General features: G+C 50.6%; 9 protein-coding genes across 9 annotated transcripts; 8 read left to right on the top strand and 1 right to left on the bottom strand.

The window, feature by feature from the left end:
- Positions 1 to 838: 838 nt before the first annotated feature.
- On the top strand, positions 839 to 7982 carry PtrM4_024500 (AccC, Biotin carboxylase; the record flags this gene model as incomplete). The annotated part of the gene is made up of 6 exons (XM_001932213.2): positions 839 to 1015; positions 1090 to 1260; positions 1329 to 1423; positions 1485 to 6346; positions 6397 to 6554; positions 6606 to 7982. 6 exons carry the CDS (start codon positions 839 to 841, stop codon positions 7980 to 7982), a joined length of 6840 nt encoding a protein of 2279 aa, XP_001932248.1.
- Positions 7983 to 8625: 643 nt separating this feature from the next.
- On the top strand, positions 8626 to 9246 carry PtrM4_024490 (ABM domain containing protein; the record flags this gene model as incomplete). The annotated part of the gene is made up of 2 exons (XM_001932212.2): positions 8626 to 8814; positions 9049 to 9246. The coding sequence occupies 2 exons, from the start codon at positions 8626 to 8628 to the stop codon at positions 9244 to 9246; spliced, it is 387 nt and encodes a 128-aa protein (XP_001932247.1).
- Positions 9247 to 9565: 319 nt separating this feature from the next.
- Positions 9566 to 10249, bottom strand: PtrM4_024480 (uncharacterized protein; the record flags this gene model as incomplete). Its single annotated transcript, XM_001932211.1, has 1 exon — positions 9566 to 10249. The coding sequence occupies one exon, from the start codon at positions 10247 to 10249 to the stop codon at positions 9566 to 9568; it is 684 nt and encodes a 227-aa protein (XP_001932246.1).
- A 1326-nt stretch (positions 10250 to 11575) lies between these two features.
- Positions 11576 to 12112, top strand: PtrM4_024470 (uncharacterized protein; the record flags this gene model as incomplete). The annotated part of the gene is made up of 2 exons (XM_066103623.1): positions 11576 to 11930; positions 11982 to 12112. 2 exons carry the CDS (start codon positions 11576 to 11578, stop codon positions 12110 to 12112), a joined length of 486 nt encoding a protein of 161 aa, XP_065965825.1.
- Positions 12113 to 12264: 152 nt separating this feature from the next.
- PtrM4_024460 (uncharacterized protein) lies at positions 12265 to 12630 on the top strand (the record flags this gene model as incomplete). Its single annotated transcript, XM_066103622.1, has 1 exon — positions 12265 to 12630. One exon carries the CDS (start codon positions 12265 to 12267, stop codon positions 12628 to 12630), a length of 366 nt encoding a protein of 121 aa, XP_065965824.1.
- A 2475-nt stretch (positions 12631 to 15105) lies between these two features.
- Positions 15106 to 15972, top strand: PtrM4_024450 (uncharacterized protein; the record flags this gene model as incomplete). Its single annotated transcript, XM_066103621.1, has 1 exon — positions 15106 to 15972. One exon carries the CDS (start codon positions 15106 to 15108, stop codon positions 15970 to 15972), a length of 867 nt encoding a protein of 288 aa, XP_065965823.1.
- A 29-nt stretch (positions 15973 to 16001) lies between these two features.
- PtrM4_024440 (uncharacterized protein) lies at positions 16002 to 18044 on the top strand (the record flags this gene model as incomplete). The annotated part of the gene is made up of 1 exon (XM_066103620.1): positions 16002 to 18044. The coding sequence occupies one exon, from the start codon at positions 16002 to 16004 to the stop codon at positions 18042 to 18044; it is 2043 nt and encodes a 680-aa protein (XP_065965822.1).
- A 749-nt stretch (positions 18045 to 18793) lies between these two features.
- PtrM4_024430 (uncharacterized protein) lies at positions 18794 to 19369 on the top strand (the record flags this gene model as incomplete). Its single annotated transcript, XM_066103619.1, has 1 exon — positions 18794 to 19369. One exon carries the CDS (start codon positions 18794 to 18796, stop codon positions 19367 to 19369), a length of 576 nt encoding a protein of 191 aa, XP_065965821.1.
- A 1018-nt stretch (positions 19370 to 20387) lies between these two features.
- PtrM4_024420 (BTB domain containing protein) lies at positions 20388 to 21256 on the top strand (the record flags this gene model as incomplete). The annotated part of the gene is made up of 3 exons (XM_066103618.1): positions 20388 to 20431; positions 20485 to 20611; positions 20666 to 21256. The coding sequence occupies 3 exons, from the start codon at positions 20388 to 20390 to the stop codon at positions 21254 to 21256; spliced, it is 762 nt and encodes a 253-aa protein (XP_065965820.1).
- Positions 21257 to 21991: the final 735 nt, after the last annotated feature.

The following is a 21991-nucleotide window of genomic DNA, read 5'->3' as shown; positions in this document are numbered from 1 at the left end:
GTGACGAACGCGGCCCACCATCTCTTACGCGTTCACTTGGGATGAACAGTTTGAGTGAACACGGTGTTTGTGAGCATGAGTCGGCTCGATGCTCAAATGGGCCTGAGAATCGATCGTGTATAGACAATCGGGTTCCGAGCGGCTTTCCGATCTTCGTGTCCAGGTACCGGTGGCTTCGACTCGGACAAACAGGGGAACGGTGGTGCAGGGACTCTACCCTCATCGGCACATTGGCGGTGCACAACTTCGGCTCAGCTCAACAGCTCTTCGGGAAGTGCATTGGGGCGTTCCGCAAGGTTCTTGATAAAGATTTTAATACATACTCCCGACCGCTAGGCTCCAGGCTGCTTGTAATCTCTCCTTCCCTCCCACCTCGACCGCTTATACCTGCCATCATTCCCACATAAGCATTGGGGGTCGTATCTCACATACGCACTCTAATCTCGTCTCGAACATTCCATCTGTTTTTGCTGTGTTTCCTCCCGACACCGCAACAAACCTTTGGACACGGGTACTCACTGAGCATTGCTTTTGAGCAGGCTGCTACACCGGAACTACAACTCTAATCGACTAATTCTCCTCGGATCCTCCCACCGATAGAGACGCGAGAGAAGCAAGTCAAAGCGCTGCAAAAAGTACGCAAAGTTTTGCAGAGCACCGACCGTCGTCAGGGACATACAAAGATCTACGTCCACACTAGAGGCCGAGCTCCATCTTGCCCTTACCAGTGGAAAATTGACCGATCTCCCACCGAACCACAACCCAACTTTCCCCTCTTCCTCTCCCTTTTTCTCTCCACAACTTGATCCCCTGGTGCATGGGACTTCCAGTAAACACAATGGCCGGAGCTGCAACCAACGGAGTCAATGGGGATGACAATGGCGCCCCGAGCTCATACGCAGCCAAGTACGATCTTGCTCCGCATTTCATCGGCGGCAACAACCTCCGCGTAGCATCACCAGGCAAGGTCAAGGACTTTGTCGCCGCGCACGATGGGCACACGGTCATTACAAATGTAAGAGAAACCTGCCAGCGCCCGAATTGGGGCGTGGCGACGGCGCGCAGGCTGAAGCTAACTATGTTCCCTAGGTTCTTATTGCGAACAACGGTATCGCCGCCGTCAAGGAAATCCGCTCTGTGCGAAAATGGGCATATGAGACTTTTGGCGATGAACGGGCGATTCAGTTCACCGTCATGGCCACGCCTGAGGATTTGCAGGCGAACGCCGAGTACATCCGCATGGCGGACCAATACGTTGAGGTGCGTCTTTGCTCATGAAGCCTAACTTGGGCCACGGACCGCAGAGTTAACTAACGCACGTTATGCAGGTACCCGGCGGTACCAACAACAACAACTACGCCAACGTGGAGCTTATTGTCGATGTAGCCGAGCGGATGAACGTGCACGCTGTGTGGGCAGGATGGTACGTACACATCGCAATTGGAACGTATAGGCAACGACCAATGGCTAATCTTCGCATGTAGGGGACACGCCTCGGAAAACCCAAAGCTGCCCGAATCGCTCGCCGCCTCGCCCAAAAAGATCGTCTTCATTGGTCCCCCGGGATCTGCCATGCGCTCGCTTGGTGACAAGATCTCGTCCACAATCGTCGCACAACACGCAAAGGTGCCATGTATTCCATGGTCAGGAACAGGCGTCGACGAGGTGCAGGTTGACTCCAACGGCATCGTCACAGTCGAAGACCACATCTACGAGAAGGGCTGCACAAAGTCATGGCAGGAGGGTCTCGAGAAGGCCAAGGCTATTGGCTTCCCCGTCATGGTCAAGGCCTCAGAAGGTGGTGGTGGCAAGGGTATCCGAAAAGTCGAGCGCGAGGAGGACTTTGAGCAGCTGTACAAGGCCGCTGCCTCGGAAATCCCTGGATCGCCCATCTTCATCATGAAGCTTGCAGGCAGCGCCCGCCATCTGGAAGTCCAGCTGCTGGCTGACCAGTACGGCAACAACATCTCCCTGTTCGGACGTGACTGTTCGGTACAGCGTCGTCACCAGAAGATCATTGAAGAGGCACCGGTAACAGTTGCTGGCTCAAAGATCTTCCAGGAGATGGAGAAGGCTGCCGTCTCGCTCGGACGGCTAGTCGGATACGTCTCTGCCGGTACCGTTGAGTACCTTTACTCGCACTCTGACGACAAGTTCTACTTCCTCGAGTTGAACCCTCGTCTCCAGGTCGAGCATCCCACCACGGAAATGGTAACGGGCGTGAACCTCCCAGCCGCCCAACTCCAGATTGCCATGGGTCTCCCATTGCACCGTGTGCGCGATATTCGACTACTATACGGCGCCGACCCCCACGCCAGCTCTGTGATTGACTTCGACTTCTCCACCGAAGGCAGCGCCAAGAGCCAGCGTCGCCCTACTCCCAAGGGCCACTGCACAGCCTGCCGTATCACCTCAGAAGATCCCGATGAGGGCTTCAAGCCTTCCGGTGGTACCATTCACGACCTCAACTTCAGGAGTAGCTCCAACGTTTGGGGTTACTTCTCCGTCAGCTCCGCTGGTGGTATCCATTCCTTCTCGGATTCTCAGTTCGGCCACATTTTCGCTTATGGCGAGAACCGCCAGGCATCACGGAAACACATGGTTGTCGCGCTCAAGGAACTGAGCATTCGTGGTGACTTCCGAACAACCGTCGAATACCTCATCAAGCTGCTCGAGACACCTGCTTTTGAGGACAACACCATCACAACTGGCTGGCTCGACGAGCTCATCTCCAAGAAGCTGACTGCCGAGCGACCGGATACCATGATTGCCGTCATTTGCGGTGCCGTTACCAAGGCTCATGTCGCAAGTGAAGCATGCATTGGCGAGTACAAGGCAGGTCTGGAGAAGGGTCAGGTTCCATCGAAAGATGTGCTCAAAACCCAGTTCCCCATTGACTTCATCTACGATGGTTTCCGATACAAGTTTACCGCTACCAAATCGACCATCGACAGCTTCACACTCTTCATCAACGGAACCAAGTGTTCCGTCGGTGTTAGGGCGCTTGCCGATGGTGGTCTTCTGATCCTGCTCAGCGGCAAATCTCACAACGTCTACTGGAAGGAAGAAGTTGGCGCTACTCGTCTCTCTGTTGATGGCAAGACATGTCTTCTCGAACAAGAGAACGATCCTACTCAACTCCGAACGCCATCCCCCGGTAAGCTTGTACGTTTCTTGGTCGAGAACGGCGAGCACGTCGACAAGGGTCAGCCCTTTGCCGAGGTTGAGGTCATGAAGATGTACATGCCTTTGATCGCTCAGGAAGCAGGTATGGTCAACCTTATCAAGCAGCCAGGAGCCACTCTCGAAGCTGGTGACATCCTCGGTGTCCTAGCCTTGGACGATCCTTCCAAGGTCAAGTCAGCTCAAAACTTTACTGGCCAACTTCCCGACTTGGGTGCCCCGCAAGTACCAGGAGCCAAGCCACCGCAGAGGTTCGTCTACTTGTACTACATTCTCCAGAACATCTTCCAGGGTTTCGACAACCAAGTCATTATGCAGAGCACTCTCAAGGAGTTGGTCGACGTCCTCCGGGATCCCGAGCTGCCTTACGGCGAGTGGAATGCCCAGGCTTCTGCCCTTCACGCACGTATGCCGCAGAAGCTTGATGCAACTTTCTCTCAGATTGTCGACAAGGCTCACAGCCGTAACCTAGAGTTCCCTGGCAAGGCCCTCAACAAGGCCTTCCAGAAGTTTGTTGAGGAGAATGTAGCCAAGGGTGATGTTGCAATCCTCAAGGCTGCATTGGAGCCCCTTTCCGATGTCATCAACCGTTACTCTGAGGGCCTCAAGGCACACGAGTACAGTGTCATGATCAAGCTTCTGGAGATGTACTGGGCCGTTGAGTCGCTCTTTTCGTCTCGCACTTCGCGTGACGAGGAGGTCATCCTCAAGCTCCGTGACGAGAACCGCGACAACATTATGAGCGTTGTCCAGACTGTACTTTCCCACACCAAGGTCGGCGCCAAGAACAACCTAGTCATTGCTATCCTGGACCTCTACCGACCCAATAAGCCTGGTGTTGGAAACATCGCCAAGTACTTCAAAGAGACCCTCAAGAAGCTCACCGAGCTTGAGTCTAGGCAGACCGCCAAGGTCTCGCTCAAGGCCCGTGAGGTCCTCATTCAATGTGCCATGCCTTCGCTTGAGGAGCGTACCTCGCAGATGGAGCACATCTTGCGCTCTTCTGTCGTTGAGTCCCGCTATGGCGAGAGCGGTTGGGACCATCGTGAGCCCAACTTCGACGTCATCAAGGAGGTCGTGGACTCTAGGTACACTGTCTTCGATGTGTTGACTCAGTTCTTCGTCCACACTGACCCATACGTCGCCCTTGCTGCTCTTGAGGTGTACACTCGCCGAGCCTACCGTGCGTACCATGTCCAGAACATCAACTACCACAACGAAGGCGAGCAGCAGTGCTTCCTCTCTTGGGACTTCATCCTCCGCAAAGTCGGCGAGGCAGAATACGGCCTTGCTGTCGAGCCCTCAGAGCCTGGTACCCCCAGCACCCCAGGATTTGAACGCCCTCCTCGCATTCAGTCACTCAGTGATATGACTGCTTGGAACAACCGTTTCGAGGGCGAGCCTTCTCGTAAGGGCGTTGTTGTTCCTGTTGAGTACCTCGATGATGCGGACGAGCTTATCAGCAAAGCCTTGGACATCTTCCCCAACGTCGGCAAGGAGAGGAAGGGCGGTATTGGACTGAGGGAAGGCCTTACTCTGAAGCGCACTCCCACCACCGGTGCAAACGAGCCCAAGCACACCGACGAGCTTACTGGTGTCATCAACGTTGCTGTTCGCGACATTGAGGGCAACGATGACAAGGAAATCCTTGAGCGCATCCTGCCCATCGTCGAGGACTACAAGACCGAGCTTCTTTCTCGCCGCATTCGCCGTATTTCTTTCATTTGCGGTCACAAGGATGGAACTTACCCCGGATACTACACCTTCCGCGGACCCAACTACGAAGAAGACGCTAGTATTCGTCACGTCGAGCCTGCTCTTGCCTTCCAGCTTGAGCTTGGCAGACTTTCCAAGTTCGACATCAAGCCCGTGTTCACAGAGAACCGCAACATCCACATCTACGAGGCTGTGGGCAAGGGCGCCGAGAGCGACAAGCGCTACTTCTTGAGGGCTGTTGTCCGATCGGGTCGCCTTCGGGAGGAAATCCCTACCGCCGAGTACATGGTGTCGGAGACTGATAGGTTGATGACTGATATTCTAGATGCTCTGGAGATTGTTGGCACTTCGCAGGCTGACATGAACCACATCTTCATCAACTTCTCGCACATCTTCCCTCTTAGCCCTACGGAGGTTGAGGAGGCTATTGGTGGATTCTTGGAGCGCTTTGGTCGACGACTCTGGCGTCTTCGTGTCACCGGCGCTGAGATTCGCATCATCGTCACTGACCCCGCCACTGGCATCCCCTACCCTCTTCGTGTCATCATCACCAACACCTCTGGATACGTCATCCAGGTTGAGATGTACGCTGAGCGCAAGTCCGAGAAGGGTGGCAAGTGGCTCTTCCACAGCATTGGTGGAACCACCAAGATTGGTGCATTACACCTCCAGCCAGTTTCCACTCCTTACCCTACCAAGGGTGCTCTCCAACCCAAGAGGTACAAGGCTCATCTCATGGGTACTCAATACGTCTACGACTTCCCTGAGCTCTTCCGACAGGCGACAGAGAACAGCTGGATCCAGGCTATTCAGAAGCATTCCCACCTTCGCGACAAGCAGCCTGCAAAGGGAGAGTGTCTGGAGTACTACGAGTTGGTGCTTGACGACACTGACAACCTGGCTGAAGTAAACCGTGACCCTGGTCAAAACAACATTGGCATGGTCGGTTGGATGGTCACTGCTAAGACACCCGAATACCCTCGTGGCCGCCGCTTCATCATCATCGCCAACGATATCACCTACAAGATTGGTTCGTTCGGACCTGCGGAAGACAACTTCTTCCACAAGTGCTCAGAGCTTGCACGTAAGCTCGGCATCCCACGAATTTACCTTTCGGCCAACTCTGGTGCTCGCATTGGTCTGGCTGAGGAGCTCATTCCCCACTTTTCCGTTGCATGGAAGGATGCCAGCAAGCCCGAGGCAGGTTTCGAATACCTGTACCTCACACCTGAGAAGTACGGGCACTTCGTCGATGGAAAGCGCAACGATGTCATTTGCGAGAAGGTCGAGCAGGATGACGAGACGCGCTACAAGATCACCACTATCATCGGTGCTGAAGATGGTCTAGGTGTTGAGTCGCTTCGTGGCTCTGGTCTCATTGCTGGTGAGACGTCGCGGGCTTATGAGGACATTTTCACCATCACCTTGGTCACTTGTCGCTCAGTCGGTATGCATTGCATTCTCAAATTCTACAGCCTATATACTAACAGTTGCTAGGTATCGGTGCCTACCTTGTCCGTCTCGGCCAGCGTGCCATTCAGATTGAGGGTCAGCCGATCATTCTCACTGGTGCACAGGCCATCAACAAGCTTCTCGGTCGTGAGGTGTACACCTCTAACCTCCAGCTTGGAGGAACTCAGATCATGGCCAAAAATGTCCAGTAGTCCTTTAAACTTGGTTTAGATTCTTAGCTAATATTTTTTTAGGGTGTTTCGCATTCTACTGCTGATGACGACTTTGAGGGTGTCTCCAAGATCGTCCAGTGGATGTCATATGTACCCGACAAGAAGGGCAGTCCTGTTCCGATCTCGCCGTCGGCCGACAACTGGGACCGAGACATCACCTACTACCCCCCTGGCAAGTCTGCCTATGACGTCAGACATCTCATTGCCGGAAAGGATGATGAGGATGGCTTCCAGTCTGGTCTCTTCGATCGCGGTTCGTTTGTGGAGACTCTTGGTGGCTGGGCTAAGACTGTCGTCGTCGGCCGTGCTCGTCTTGGTGGCATCCCTATCGGTGTCATTGGCGTTGAAACCCGCTCGGTTGAGAACGTCACCCCTGCTGATCCCGCCAACCCCGACTCCATCGAACAAGTCACATCCGAAGCTGGTGGTGTGTGGTACCCCAACTCTGCTTTCAAGACTGCACAGGCAATCAAGGATTTCAACAATGGTGAGCAACTGCCGCTAATGATCCTTGCCAACTGGCGTGGTTTCTCTGGTGGTCAGCGCGACATGTACAACGAAGTCCTCAAGTACGGTTCGTACATTGTCGATGCTCTTGTCAAGTTCGAGCAGCCCATCTTCATTTACATCCCCCCCTACGGCGAACTTCGTGGTGGATCATGGGTCGTTGTCGATCCTACCATCAACCCGCAATTCATGGAGATGTATGCTGATGAGGAATCGCGTGGTGGTGTCCTTGAACCCGAAGGTATCGTGGGCATCAAGTACCGTAGAGAGCGTCAACTCGACACCATGGCTCGCAACGACCCCACCTACGCTGAGCTCAAGCGCAAGCTGAACGATAAGACCACACCTGAAGCCGAACTTCAGGGCATCAAGGCTGAGATGACTGAGCGCGAGAAGAAGCTTCTGCCCATCTACGGCCAGATTGCCATTCAATTCGCCGATCTGCATGACCGCGCCGGACGTATGCAAGCCAAGGGCGTCATTCGCCAAGCTCTTCAATGGCAAAACGCTCGCCGCTTCTTCTACTGGCGTCTTCGCCGCCGTCTCAATGAGGAGTACATCCTCAAGAAGTTTGCCGCGGCCGCCTCGCCAACGCATGACAACCCCATGGCCAACCCGCTTACCCGTAGCCGTGGCTTCGAGATGTTGAAGCACCTCGCCAATGTCCCCAACTGGGAGACTGACGATATGGCCGTTGCTACCTGGTATGAGGACAACAGGCCGCTTGTTACCGAGAAGATTGAGCAACTCAAGACTGATGGAATTGCGACGGAAATTGCGCAACTCATGCGCAAGGACCGCGAAGGTGGATTGAAGGGTGTAATGAGCTTGCTCAGCACACTGCCTACCACCGAGAAGGAGGAGGTACTCAAGATGCTCAGCCGGGCATAGTGTATGTGTATATGCTTTCATTCGCTTATGACATGACATGACATGATATGGCATGTATCTTGGTGGTGTTTATTGGGAAGACAGTGTAATTTTAGCGTGTGGTTTGAGGCGGTTTTATATTTCCCCTTTATAGTCAGAGACAGAGAGTAGTAGCATTGATGAGGGATCAGAGAGGTTGTTGGGAGGCACCTCTTTAGATCTTTTCGATATGTTCAACGAAATATACAAGTTCACAATCATTCCATGGCTTATCATTTCATTATTTCATTGTGTGGGGTGAGCAGAGGGTCAGTAAGATATATACGACGGAGCACACAGTCATCGGCACTACCTCGTTCCTTGCAGTGGTGAGTAAGCCGGCCTATCCTTATTCCGGTTTAACAATGTCCGTCGACAGGGAAGCGTGCGCATCTGCGAGCTCCACCCCACTAGCCACCACCAGCTGCGGGGTTCTACGTCACTAGACCGCAAAAAAAGTATCATCAGCCGCAAACTTTGACCTCACGTCTCTTTATCTTGTTCCTTTTACACATCCCATTCGATCCTATCTCGCAGAATTCTAACATCTACACATCCCACCTTCCACACCACACACGACCAACTCAGATAAAAGAAAGAAAACAGAAGCCAAGAAAAATTCAAAATGGTCTACACAATTGTCGTCCACCTCGTCGCTAAGGCGGACCAGGAGAGCATCGATAAGCTGGCCGCGAAACTTAAGGAAGCGAGCCAGGTGTATAGTCAAGATAAAGAGACGTTGAGTTGGTTTGTTATGCAGGATACGAAGGAACCGAGGAAGTTTTGTATTGTGGAGAGGTATTTGAAGGAATCGGTGAGTTTAATCATTTCTCTTTTTGGGTGGAGAAGACGGCGAGCGAAACGAGAAGAGAAGAGAAGAGAAGAGAAGGATTTTTGTTATAGAAGGACATTCTGGGGAGACGAGAAGGGAAGGATGCTGTCTTAAATGTGCATGCCTACATCCTCTCTTTGCTTCCTCCACAGCGACTTGTCTCTGTCTTGGTTTGTGTTGTTTCAGGTCTAGCAAACTAATAATAACCCCTCGCAGTCTCAGGAATACCACCTCAACAACCCCTACTGGAAGACTTTCGACCCGTATGTCATTCCGCTGCTAGATCAGCCAATGGACTTGAGGCGCTTTGAGGAATTGGATACGAGTGTTCCGGGTGCGGGTGCGCATTACCATGAGGATGCTGTTAAGACAGAGACGAGCTTGGGGGATATGTATAAGGGAACCGATGCTTAGATGATGGTGGGGTTAAGAGGGTCAACCCCTATTTTGAGATTGCACGCCGGCTCCACCTCGCTCGGATCTGACATATTACCCATTATTTGAATCACTTTCAATTAACCTGTTCCAAAAATTTGACTTATCTAATTCCCTCTTATGGCCACAAGCACGATCACTTGCATTGTGGGTAAGCACCTAATAGGCGTGTTTGACGAATACACCGGCATTTGTCTAAGAGTATGTCAAGTATTTTATAACACCCAGATGCGATTCCGGTTGGCGTACTAAACTAGAAGTCCATCGATGACATGGTTTAAACCTTCCCCCCCCCCCTTTACTTCTTCACCCGTATATCTATGCCAGCGTTGTACAGCGCAAATCCAATCTTACGCATCTCATCATCGTAGTCTGAGGCTACATCAGGAGTGCCATCACTAAGGTCCATCTCAACCAGCTTGACATTGGGTAGCAAATCACGGTACCTCAGAATATCACCTAGCCACGCAATGATATGGTAGCTCGGGTGAGACATGCAGAGATACTCCAGAGTTGGCGGTAGAACATCCAGCGGGCTGGATGCAATGCGGTAGATGTGAAAGGGTTCCCCATATGTCCTAAGAGTGAAAGCCCCCTGTGGAATACAGAGACGCTTCAACTGAGTGAACTGTTGCAATGTCCGCAGCGGAGCACGAAAACTAGGGTGACCACTATGTTCAGTGCCTGGGCAGACCAACTCCAGGTACTCGAGTTGAGGGGCTATTGTTATCAGCTCGTCGGTAAAGTGGGAGAAATGTATACCCGGACCACGTATCATGCCCTTCTTTTCCATCTTGAAGATCCCGGTGTATTGCTGGTTGCAAGGGTCTCGCTCCACCCAAACAGCTTCTTCACTCCATGGGGTGTATTTGACGACTAAGCTCTTGACATTGGGAAACTGTCCAAGCAATGAAGAAAGAGGGTCGAAGTAGCCAAGATGATCCTTGAGCTTTGTCGTACAACGGATCGTCAGGGATTTCATGTTATGAGTGGGTGTATCAGGGGCGAGTTGACGTATGTCGCGGGTGCAATCGATATCTAGGTGTTGGAGCTTAGGTAGAAAAAACCAGGACTTGTCTAGATGGATCATTGGAATAGACAGCGAAGTGAGCTCCGGGAGAAGTATACGATGAAATACGTTAGGCAAAGTCTCCGGTAGAAGTATACAATGAGGTGTGAGGTAGAAACATGTTGGAGAAGTTGATCGTCGGTCGACACAGCCAAACCCATAAATCATGGACGATGGACAAGTGTCGAAGCATTGGCGCCATGAAGAGCAGCAGACCCATGCAAGCACGCCCGTGTTGCTCCATATATTCGCCAAGTTCAATGCTCTGGACCTGGAGCATGAGAGCTGGCCGACGAGTTAGAGTAGATAGAATCGAGGGGAGAGAGTGGGGCGAGTATTTCGATGAAGAACCTCCTGGGCAGGTCCACGTAGTCGTCGCGCAGTCAAAAACAAGCACTTGTTATCTAGTGAGCCGAGATACGAAGCGATTTGGAGTAGCAACTCATCCGGGCAGTCCATGAGTCGAGCCATGGCTGCGCAATATCCAAGACTGTTCGAGTTGTCCGAGTTCCGAGTTGACTGAGTGGAGGTTGTGTGGAGAAGGTCGGTATCGTGGGAGAGGACGAGGTTGCGAGGTGAAGTTGTGTGGAGGAGTTGAGTACGGTGGGGAGAGAATGAAGTTGCGCTAATATGCAAGCAGGAGGAAGCGGCGCTTCTAGGTGAACGAGACAGAAGACTCACGTGAGTCGCAGATCTGCAGACGCTTAGACCCTCTATACCTTCACACTGTATGGATAACTGTTAGCTTTCACATATGACCTGTCTACAGTTGTGCAATGTTTTTTTGAGAGTGAGATTGTCTTAACTTGACAGGTAGATGATGATTGATATAGTATCTAAACAGCTAAATCTGTCGGCCATAGGGCTTATCCCTTGGCTCCTCCTTAGGCAACCAGGCAGCCACCCATTTACCCGCTAGTACCTTTACGGCCTAGCTCCTTCACTCCCTCTTCCCACTGCGTATATAGACCTCTTTCCGATAGCTCTAATACGACATGATTCTCCCCAACCTTGACGCTTGACAAAATCTAGTGGATTGGCACAGGAGCAGCCAACGTCTGTCATTGTGCAAGGTCTTGTCTGTGAAAGTACACTTTCACAAAATTTCCTGCCGTGGCATTATACACAAACGATCGAAAGCCCCCGGAAGCTTATAATCGCCCATATTTTTCCTCAGAATGTCTTCAAACCACCCGAACAACCAAGGGAACAACCCGGACTTCGAAAATACAGAGCAAAATGTCGATTTCTCTCAAGGAGAACCGGCACGAAACCCTTACAGCTGCCCAGAAGGAGACACTCGAAGAACTTCGCGAGACTAGTGTTCCACGATACCTTTTTCGTGGTTGGCACTACGGCAGTGGTGGTGGGCCCAAAGAGACCATCAACAGTACCGAAGAGATCATCCCACATGGATCAATGAACGATCGGGAGGGTCATGACTTCTACGAACTGCAGGAGTCCGAGCTGAAGAGCATGTTGGAGTGCCATTACGATGGTAAGACAGACATTCCTTCCGAGATCAGCTCATGGGCAGCGTCGCTCATGATGATTATATTTTTCGCAAAGCGACAGCAGAACCTAGGATACAAAGGTGTGCACATTGCTCTCATTGATACACACCAGTTGGCTAACGATGTCCTAGTATGGCACGCACCACACCTGAACCAGGAGTTCGAAGGATGCATCCATGAGTACTTCGCACATGGTCCGATCCGTGGTCCAGGGTACAAGGCGGTACCATATGACCTCTTGGAAGAGCGAGGAGTGGAGTAACTGTTTCCCGAGCTGTTGGAGGTTCAAGACGACGACATGTGGGGAGACGACAACCGCTCCGCCATGTTTTCCGAGGACTGCACAGGCTCTCTCTCACGAAAAGCGACAAGGACTCGCTCCACTCAATCGCCGAACTCTTCGAACTTTTCGAAATGCCAGTCGCTACTGCACTCGCATGCGCACGACCACGGCCATGGTGCTACGTCAACATGCCTGCACGACTGGATGCTGCTTCCCGCAAGGCGTTGGAAAGAGAGGCTGTGTATTTAAATATACATTACCCTCAGCCTGCCGATGCTCACACTGCACACTGGCTTCTTAGGGGATCCGTCTTGACAGGGCCTACACCCGATCAGGATTTCCCAGATGTGCGGCAGTGGATCGACCTGCTTCGAGTCATGGCCAAGAAAGTCCATGAGCGAGAGGTAAAGGCGACGATGCGCGGGAAGAAGCGGAAGGAGATGGAGGATGAAGAGGATTGGCGTCCCGCTCGAAGAAGGAAGACGCGAGCCAAGTGATCAGAGTACTGTGCATGTGCACGACTGCCTGGGTTCTGTTAGCTAGGATATCTCACTGCTGGTTTCTGTATTCGACTACTGCTTTGTTGTTTTGTTAATGAAAAAATCAATTCAAACTGTTTTGTAAACATATTGTTGCTGCTGCTGATAATACGTACGTGAGGATATATAACTTCTAGGTGATGATTTTCAGCGCCCTAGCGCTGACCATAGTGAATGTGACGCGTATATATTTGAAGATGCTCTATACTCAAAAGGAAAGATAAGTTCCCTTTTGTATCTAGGTCTATCAAATAACGTCTCAAAAATAAAGTTTGATGTTTAGAGTTTGCCAGATAGGTTCCAGTTGCATGTTTGAGTTTTTCGCAAAGGTTCCAGTTGCTTGTCTAACGATGAGACATCGCCCTTGGATTTCCAGATGGTTCAATCGGACGTTGTTGTGATGGCAGATAAAAGATTCATCTGCGTCGGGTAAGGCGATTGACACGATGAGTCTGGGAGTAACTAGTTTAATCCTAATACAGAAGTTAATAGGCACAGCCTTACACAACGTTACATGCGGAAACAGCATCTCGTTTCCCTCAAAAGACCATGTCATCAACTAATAGCTTTTCTTTTTTAAACCATCAACCATTTTGACGAGCATAATGAACATGCTATCGAATCAACTGGTGTAGCGATTACAGCAGAGGAGCCCCTGCTGCAGAGGGGATCCTCATGCATGTTACGTGACCGCAGGAATGTTGAATGCGATGGGTATCCAGGAGGATATAGGTATTTTACGAAAGATCGGTTAGTGTGTGTCTACAAAGCCCCATCTACTCCACGGAGAAGGAAGAAGGGGCGCGATAATGTGACCACAAGGCTATGCATATATTGAGATGCACTTCTGCAGTTGGAAATAGACTCAGATGTCTGGGCAAGTAGGATTATGCGTAAAGTACACGTAATCAGGAAAGGTAGATCAGTGGATGAAGTGATACACGTTGGAAGAGTTGCAAGGTTCGATGTGGCCAGTCAACTCGAATTTCCAATGTAACACATTCATCTATTCGATTGCTGAACTCTATTACCGAAATGAAGACGAGAAGTCTGAACAAGCTTGGCTTGAAGTTGGAAAGAGTTACGCTTCTCACCTAACCTTTGGCAAAGATTTCTCGACGCGAGCCATACCTATTGCTGTGAACAACTTGACGCCCAAATTCTGGGACGTATACGTAGTAGCCTGGAGTCTTTCATCTAGAGTTGAGCCGCAATGCATAAAAATCATAATTCAAAGCTCTCTGCAAAGCCGTGGAAGATATACAGGTGCAGCGGAGCCATATTGCAATACTAATACAGCTCCACAGCTCCCGGTCCACGACAATCAACGCGAAGACAATTACAACCGGTTCTTGCACGGGGTAGATGACGCCTGATGCATATGATCGATCTGGTACCAGCCAACTTGAAATTAACTACTTAGGTTGCTTTGCGATTAAGTTTGAACAAACTTCTTCATACGCTAAAAGCAGCTCTGCCCTTGTTTATTGATGGAGAACAGTGTATAAGGGTAGTATCTTGACTACTTATATTGTCATTGTGATTGTAAAACAGCATTATGAATATCGTCTAGAAAGCCTTTATATTACTTATATATACCTCCATACATTTGATTTAACTGCAGTTGATTTTAGCCTAGGTGTAGCAAATCATGTGCCTGATTTGGCGTCATCTGAATTCTTCTGCCAAGATGGCGTGATCGACACTGGATGGTCTCTGAGTGGGTTCTCACAGTATTGGTGGCTTTATTAAGGAAATATATATCCCTCATACCGCTATGAAATGGTGCTGGCGCCTGAGTTAGGATGTTGTTGTGGAACTGCCGCGGTCGGCCTTTCACCTTCACCTGTCATCGGCTTTCCGGCACTGTGTATGTCGGCATACACACGGTGTGTCGCCTAATAAGGCCCAATGTACCGCCTCGATCCTACTTCGGCCCAACTCGGACCCAACGCTATGTATACCTTCGTAGCCCCCACATTCGTAGAATCATCAGACACCAGAATACCAATACACAAGATTACCTTAGCTACTGTTATTCACCGTACGATCGTACAAGGCCTTCCAACACTGATCAGTGTTTGCACGGCAGTCACAGACAGTTAGGTTAAGAAGAGATAGATTCTTTACCCCGCGCGTTCCCTAGATTGCCTATATCAGCAAGGCGGAGTTATCTATGCTAAGCTCACTGTTAGCTATATCAGGCGTCGTTCGTGGCTAGCGACCGACCGTTACAGCCGTATCAGAAGCGTTCCAAGACGCCGTCTATACACGCGCCAACCGACCGGTTGAGATTTGACCCGTGTACAACCCACGACCACCGACGCATCTCTAGCGAACGCAGCTAGCGCAACAAGCGTCAACAAGAACACAATAGCAGGAGAGAGAACATCATCGGAAAGAGCACCGGTAGCCAGGACACCGGCAGTAGGAATGGCGAGCAGTAGTAGAAGAGTGGTACCCACACTAGAGGCGCTACTAGGGACCACAAACATAAAACCAAGAGAATGGCATCACATCGATCCAGAGATTTGGGAGGACAACGTTGAAGCTCCAGACGATGAGGTAGGGATTACTACAGCAACAACGTACATTGCGCGTGCGATTGCGGACTATACAGATCGACCAACAGCAGATGAAGAACTCTTTTGGGAGTTCCGTCAGGACTTTGAAGGATGGACAGAGGCAATGTTCCTACGTGCCCAGCCAATATACACAAAGGAACTAAAGCGGATCCTCCGCTTTAAGGGAGTGTATACTGGCCGTATTAATATGGCACCTAGTGAGTCTCTAGCTAGGTTATTACGCATGGAGGAGTACCTAGAATGGCCTCAGGACGTATTCCAGTCGGCTGTGTTTGACACACGATCAGCTGCGCACATGTTGCAAGAGCGGGCACTACGGCAACAACGCAGTGAAGGATCAGTACAGTCCACAGATAGGAGATTATCAAGCCAGGCCCAGAGCCGAACCCAAACGCCTGTAAGGACAAGAGGCCGAGACGTAGACAGTCGGCAAACCCGCGATCAAGACCAGACCCACGCCCGTGTGCAAGGACGACAGGAGACCGTTGAGGAAGAACAACAGATTCAGGACCAGCTGGCAAAAACGATTGAGAAAGCCCAAAACCAACCAATCCGAAGCCAGCCTATAGAGACAACTGAATCCGCACCGCAGCCAGCCTATCAGCGCGTCCAAAGTCAGCAACCTCCCCTCACCTACAACAACTTCGACCGATTCCGCGAGTATACACCAGCATACCCCGGATATCCATGGATTCACCACCATCTCCCTCGATAACCCATCGCGCGGAGGCAATCCAGAAAGCGATGAGGGCGCTGCGGAAGGCTGCAGCGGAACATGCGGTGAGCAACGCACTTGGTACCAGGAATGGGCCTACTACAGACGGGGTACTGTCACTGCCTCTTCAGAGTGAGGTGATGGTATGGCGCGAGAAGAATGGATGGCAAGGGCCGTATAGAGTCATCGATATGAAGGACCACGATGTTACTGTAGACATGATCAACGGCCCAACGACGTTCCGATCCACTGTCGTAAAACCGTACTATCGCGATCTGACTACAGCGATAGACGGCGCAGATCAAGGCACAGGTGGATCTCCGACCACAGACGAAGCGATTGCTGATGAACCGCCACTACCGGTACCACCGGCGGAAGCCACCCAAGCGGCTCAGCCGCGCAAGCGGGGCCGCCCACCTGGATCAAAGAACAAGCCCAAGGTGCAGTACCTGTCGGAGAAGGAGGAGGACGATTACGCCCTGGCCGTCAAGCTACGCAATGACGGCGTGATTAACGTCCCGGGCGCTCCATTCGAAGCATCCGATCAGAAGGAGATCGACGACCTCGTCGGCCGTGGAGTATTCAGTTTTGAGCTGTTTGATCCAACTCTACACGGCGGGTATCGTATCTTCAAATCGCGCATGGTCCGCGAAGTCAAAGGCAAGACCATGGTCCCGTACGAGAAATCACGCCTCGTTGTTCAAGGTTACAATGACGAGGGCAAACACGAGATCCTGACGCAGTCGCCAACCATCCAACGAGCCAGCCAGCGCCTGATTCTAGCCCTAGCGCCTGCATTACTCGATGAGGGCATGGTTGTGGAACTACGAGATATCACGCAAGCGTACCCACAGGCACAAACAGAGCTATTCCGCACGGTTTTAGCGCACCTCCCAAAGGAGCTTATAACAAAGTATCCCAAGGGAACAATTATTCGCGTAATCAAGCCACTCTATGGAATCGCGGAAGCAGGAGTCCACTGGTTTGCTACGTACCAAGGACACCACTGCAAGGAGCTCGACATGGCTACATCAACGTATGACCCGTGCCTCCTGATCACGAACGGGAGACGGGAAGCGTTTGGAATAGTGGGCCTGCAGACAGACGATACTCTCGCGATTGGGACGCCTGCATTCTCTGGTGCAGAAGACGCTGCGCTCCAGAAAGCCAATTTTCGAGCTAAGCCCAAGGAGAGACTGTCCAAAGAAGTATCACTCGAGTTCAACGGATGTACTCTAACGTTGCGCGGAGACACGATTCTACTTACGCAGAAGGGACAAGGTGCCAAGATCGAAATCATTGATCCGAAGGCAGCAAACCGAGCACAGAAGTACATGGAGCAGCGCGCGCGTGGCGCGTACATTGCGTCGATATGCCAACCTGAAGCATCGTTCGATCTTTCCGCGGCTGCGCAAATACAACAACCTAAGGACACAGAATACGTGAAGCTTAACCGCCGGCTGCAGTGGCAATCTGAGAGCATACAACGAGGCCTGCGATACGTCCCTCTCGACCTCGCTACAGCAAAGCTGGTAGTGTTCACAGACGGATCCTTCGCGAACAACCAAGACCTTAGCTCACAGCTAGGGTACCTACTTATCCTTGCGAATGAGTCGAGTCGACAAGACAGCACGTTTGATATTCGTGGTAACGTAATCCATTGGAGTTCGACCAAATGCAAACGCGTTACCCGGAGCGTTCTTGCCTCAGAAACGTACGGCATGGTTAGCGGTGTCGACATCGCTATCGCTATCCTAACAACCCTCAAGATAATTACAGGACGCCTAGGTCTACCACCGATCCCACTTATTGTGTGTACGGATTCATACTCCTTGTATGAATGCCTCGTCAAACTCGGAACAACTGCTGAGAAGCGACTGATGATCGACATCATGGCGCTTCGGCAGTCATACGAGCGTCGCGAGATCACTGAGATCCGCTGGATCAACGGAGAGGACAACCCCGCGGACGCATTCACGAAAGCAACACCAAATCGCGCGTTAGAACGTTTCATCGAAAGCAACAAGCTGTCAATCCGAGTAGAGGGATCTGTGCAGCGACCTACGGAGTAGGCACATATGCCTATTTGGAATCCCTCTCATTGTGCCCTTTTTAGAAGACCCGTTTTTCCTTACATCAGTCGTTACAATAAGAAAAGATTGCCAGTGTCGGCATACACACGGTGTGTCGCCTAATAAGGCCCAATGTACCGCCTCGATCCTACTTCGGCCCAACTCGGACCCAACGCTATGTATACCTTCGTAGCCCCCACATTCGTAGAATCATCAGACACCAGAATACCAATACACAAGATTACCTTAGCTACTGTTATTCACCGTACGATCGTACAAGGCCTTCCAACAGTGTAACACCGGCACAAAGATTTTTCCGGTAAACGTAGCAAACTTTTCACCTGTTTCTCGACTACGACTTGCATTGATCATTTCATACGCGTTTGACAACACCCACGTGCAATCATGGCACAAGCTATGCAGCGCACCGAATTGATGGAGAGGCAAGTCGATGAGATTACCTGCGACACGATTGAATGAGCTGACCATATCTCTAGCTTCCTCACTTCAGGCGATTACTCAGATCTTGTCATAAAATGCGGGAATGAAACTTTCAACGTCCATAAGGTCATTGTGTGTACGCAAGTCGAATTTTTCGCCCGCGCGATAAAGTTCGGTGGCAAAGTATGACGAATCTTTCATGAACTATATGAAGCTATCCTAAATCGAAACAGGAGACACAAGAGAATGTTATCGACCTTCCGGACGACGATCCCTAGGTGATCCATTTTCTCGTTCGATACCTGTACATGGGCCAGTACGACAACCAACTGTCAGATCCTCCAAGTTCTACGCCTGATGCACCACTCAAGCACCCGAAGCTTGCCATGGTATTCAGCGATATCCACAACGAAAATCTTGACCGCAAGTACACGTACGAATTTCCGCACACCTGCGAGCGAGATCACACGGGTAATTGTGCGACGATTTTGCTGTGCCCACACCACCTTTGCGACTACCACTGCAGAAATGACTGCCAAGGGTTTATCTGCAATCTTTGTTACATCCCGGAACCTGTTGCGCTAAACTGTCTCATTCACTCCAAAATGCATACGATCGCCGACAAGTATGACGTCGTTGGTCTGAAAGAGCTTTCACGAAAGCTCTTCACGCTCTCGTGCAAAGCTATTTGGAACGATGATGCCTTTCTCAGCGCTATCAGCCATGCATTTTCCACAACATTCTGTGAAGATCTAGGCCTTAGAGATCCTATTATGGAGGTCATCTCTAAACATATGGAGCTTATGCATAAGCCGGAAATGCAGGCCTTGATGCTGGAGCACGGAGATCTTGCGATTGGTGTCTTGCTTAAGAACACGGAATAGTTTGCACCAAAGGCCGAGGAAGAGGAGAAAACTGGGGGGGGGGGGGGGAGGAGGGGGAGGAATAAGAGTAGGAGGAGGATACAGCAAGTTGTATCGCAGTGCATGGCTTTCCGGCATGATCTCGCTCAAGTACTAGCCTTGACACAGAAGAGTGACGATGGAGGAATACAAAACGGCTTTGGCGAAGAGTGAATTGCAGGAGACTGGCAGCCTATGATGTTCCAAATGAAATGAGATAATATCCCACATTGTCCTTTCGCATTGTGAGTTTGTAGTCTCGGTGACAGAACCCCCGTCGAAGTGAGCCTTCTCAACTGCGCAGCGTGTCCTATGTGTTCAAATGCAGCAATGGATAGTTATATAAAAGTTGGCTTCCAGGTAAAGTTCTACGTTGGGGAAGGTGGAAACCAATGGGCCTGCACCACATGCAAGAGCAGCCTAGTCCCGCTTCCACGCCACCTTGTGGCACCATGCCAAGCCAAACACCTCGAAAGTATCACGACACAGAATTTTGCTAGGAGGATCACATCCATTCTCATGAAAGTTATATGCGTCATACGACCTTGGAAAACCCGTGAACTGGAGATCTTGGTTGCATGAGCCACGTAATTCTTCAGTGAGTAACTTCAATGTTCCAAGGCTAAGTAGACTGCTTCTCAATCACCATAAGCTACCCCGCAGTAGTTATCCCCGTATGTGAAGCTAATTCATTTTTGAACTCTAGTAGTTGAGACTGTCGTTTCCCAATCGCGAATAAGCTAAGCTGCTTGTCTTGTACAACTGGCGCTAATCAAACTCGGGGTACATTTCGCTGCCTTCTTCTACGTCGTCGCGTAGCGACATCAGCATCCGGCCTGATTTGAAAGTCCTCGTGGAAGTGATATCACCCTCGCTTTGTCCCCCGACCCACGGAGACTCGGAGTAGCCAGTAACTACCGGTACCGCCCCGTCGTGAGAATAGTCGTCGCATGCTTCTCTACCACACTACCAGATACAGATATTCCACCCGACCGCCAAAATGGCTGAAGCTGCACGCGAACAGCTCCTCGCGAGTTTGAAAGGGTAAGAGTCATTCATGGCTTTGCGCTGAAGAGCAGTTGGCTAATGGAATCTAGCTTGCTCGCTTCAGGTGCGCATTCCGATTTTACTATAACCTGCGGTTCGGACTCGCACAAGGTTCACAAGAACATTGTTTGCTGGCGTGCGGACTTCTTTGCTCGGGCTATCAAGTTTGGGGGCAAGGTAAGCACTTATAACTAGCTTCGCGCGGGCACAGACTAATCTGGATCCTTAAAGGAAACCCAGGGAAGCAATGTCGATTTACCTGAAGATGAGCCAGCCATCGTCAAGCTCTTACTCCAATACATTTACGAAGGCGAATACGATCCTTTTCTTTTGGACAAGGATACAGATCTTGCTGCTGCTTTATACTCTCCGTCAATGTCTCCTACATGGGGCAAGACACAGAGACGAAAGGAAAAGCTGATCGTGGAGCGAAATCTACGTGCAGAGCAACTTGCAGGGCTCCATACCGCGCCAACAGACTCTTCCACTCCTACAACTGGTTCCGAGCAGTTACTCACTCATGCCAAGATGTACGAGATCGCCGAAAAGTACGATGTCGTGGGCTTAAAAGACCTTGTTAAGGAGAAGTACGACAGGGCATGCTCAAAGTATTGGAACGCGCCTTCTTTTGCCGCCTCGGCGTATCACGTTTTCTCAACCACGCTAGAGCACGACAAAGGCCTGCGCGACATCGTGTTCAAGACTATCGCCACACACATGCAAACACTCGTTAAGAAGCCGGAGGTCGAAACCTTGCTCACTGAATTCAACGGGCTGGCATTTGGTTTGCTCAAGATGAAAATTGACGAGGGTTGGAATTGATTCATTGTTCGGATGTTTGAGCGCCGTAAGGAGGGCGAAATGATGGATAGCAGAACAGTTGCATAAACTGTAATTGACAGTTCCTCGCTGTAGACAAGCAATTGTCTGAAACAAGAGACGATAGCTTACATCTACACTTCTTTCTAAATGACTACCTTATGCATATTTGATATCACAAGTGAAGCATCTTCTAGCTGCCGTGGCCAGGAAAAGATGATATTGAGCAGATCGTTCTGTCGAAGCAAATATAAAGAAATAGACCAGCGATTACCTTACCTTTAACTAAGCAAACGGGATATTAGGCAAATAAGAAAGAAAGCACTAGGGATAGTAATGAATAAACAATAAATAGTAGACAACAAATAATAAGCCATAGTGTCGGCATACACACGGTGTGTCGCCTAATAAGGCCCAATGTACCGCCTCGATCCTACTTCGGCCCAACTCGGACCCAACGCTATGTATACCTTCGTAGCCCCCACATTCGTAGAATCATCAGACACCAGAATACCAATACACAAGATTACCTTAGCTACTGTTATTCACCGTACGATCGTACAAGGCCTTCCAACACTGATCAGTGTTTGCACGGCAGTCACAGACAGTTAGGTTAAGAAGAGATAGATTCTTTACCCGCGCGTTCCCTAGATTGCCTATATCAGCAAGGCGGAGTTATCTATGCTAAGCTCACTGTTAGCTATATCAGGCGTCGTTCGTGGCTAGCGACCGACCGTT

The sequence above is a fragment of the Pyrenophora tritici-repentis genome, chromosome 1 (assembly GCF_003171515.1).
Source record: "Pyrenophora tritici-repentis strain M4 chromosome 1, whole genome shotgun sequence".
NCBI classification, from domain to species: domain Eukaryota; kingdom Fungi; phylum Ascomycota; class Dothideomycetes; order Pleosporales; family Pleosporaceae; genus Pyrenophora; species Pyrenophora tritici-repentis.
The sequence above is the reverse complement of the archived record's forward strand: the minus strand, read 5'-3'. Positions and strand labels throughout refer to the sequence as shown.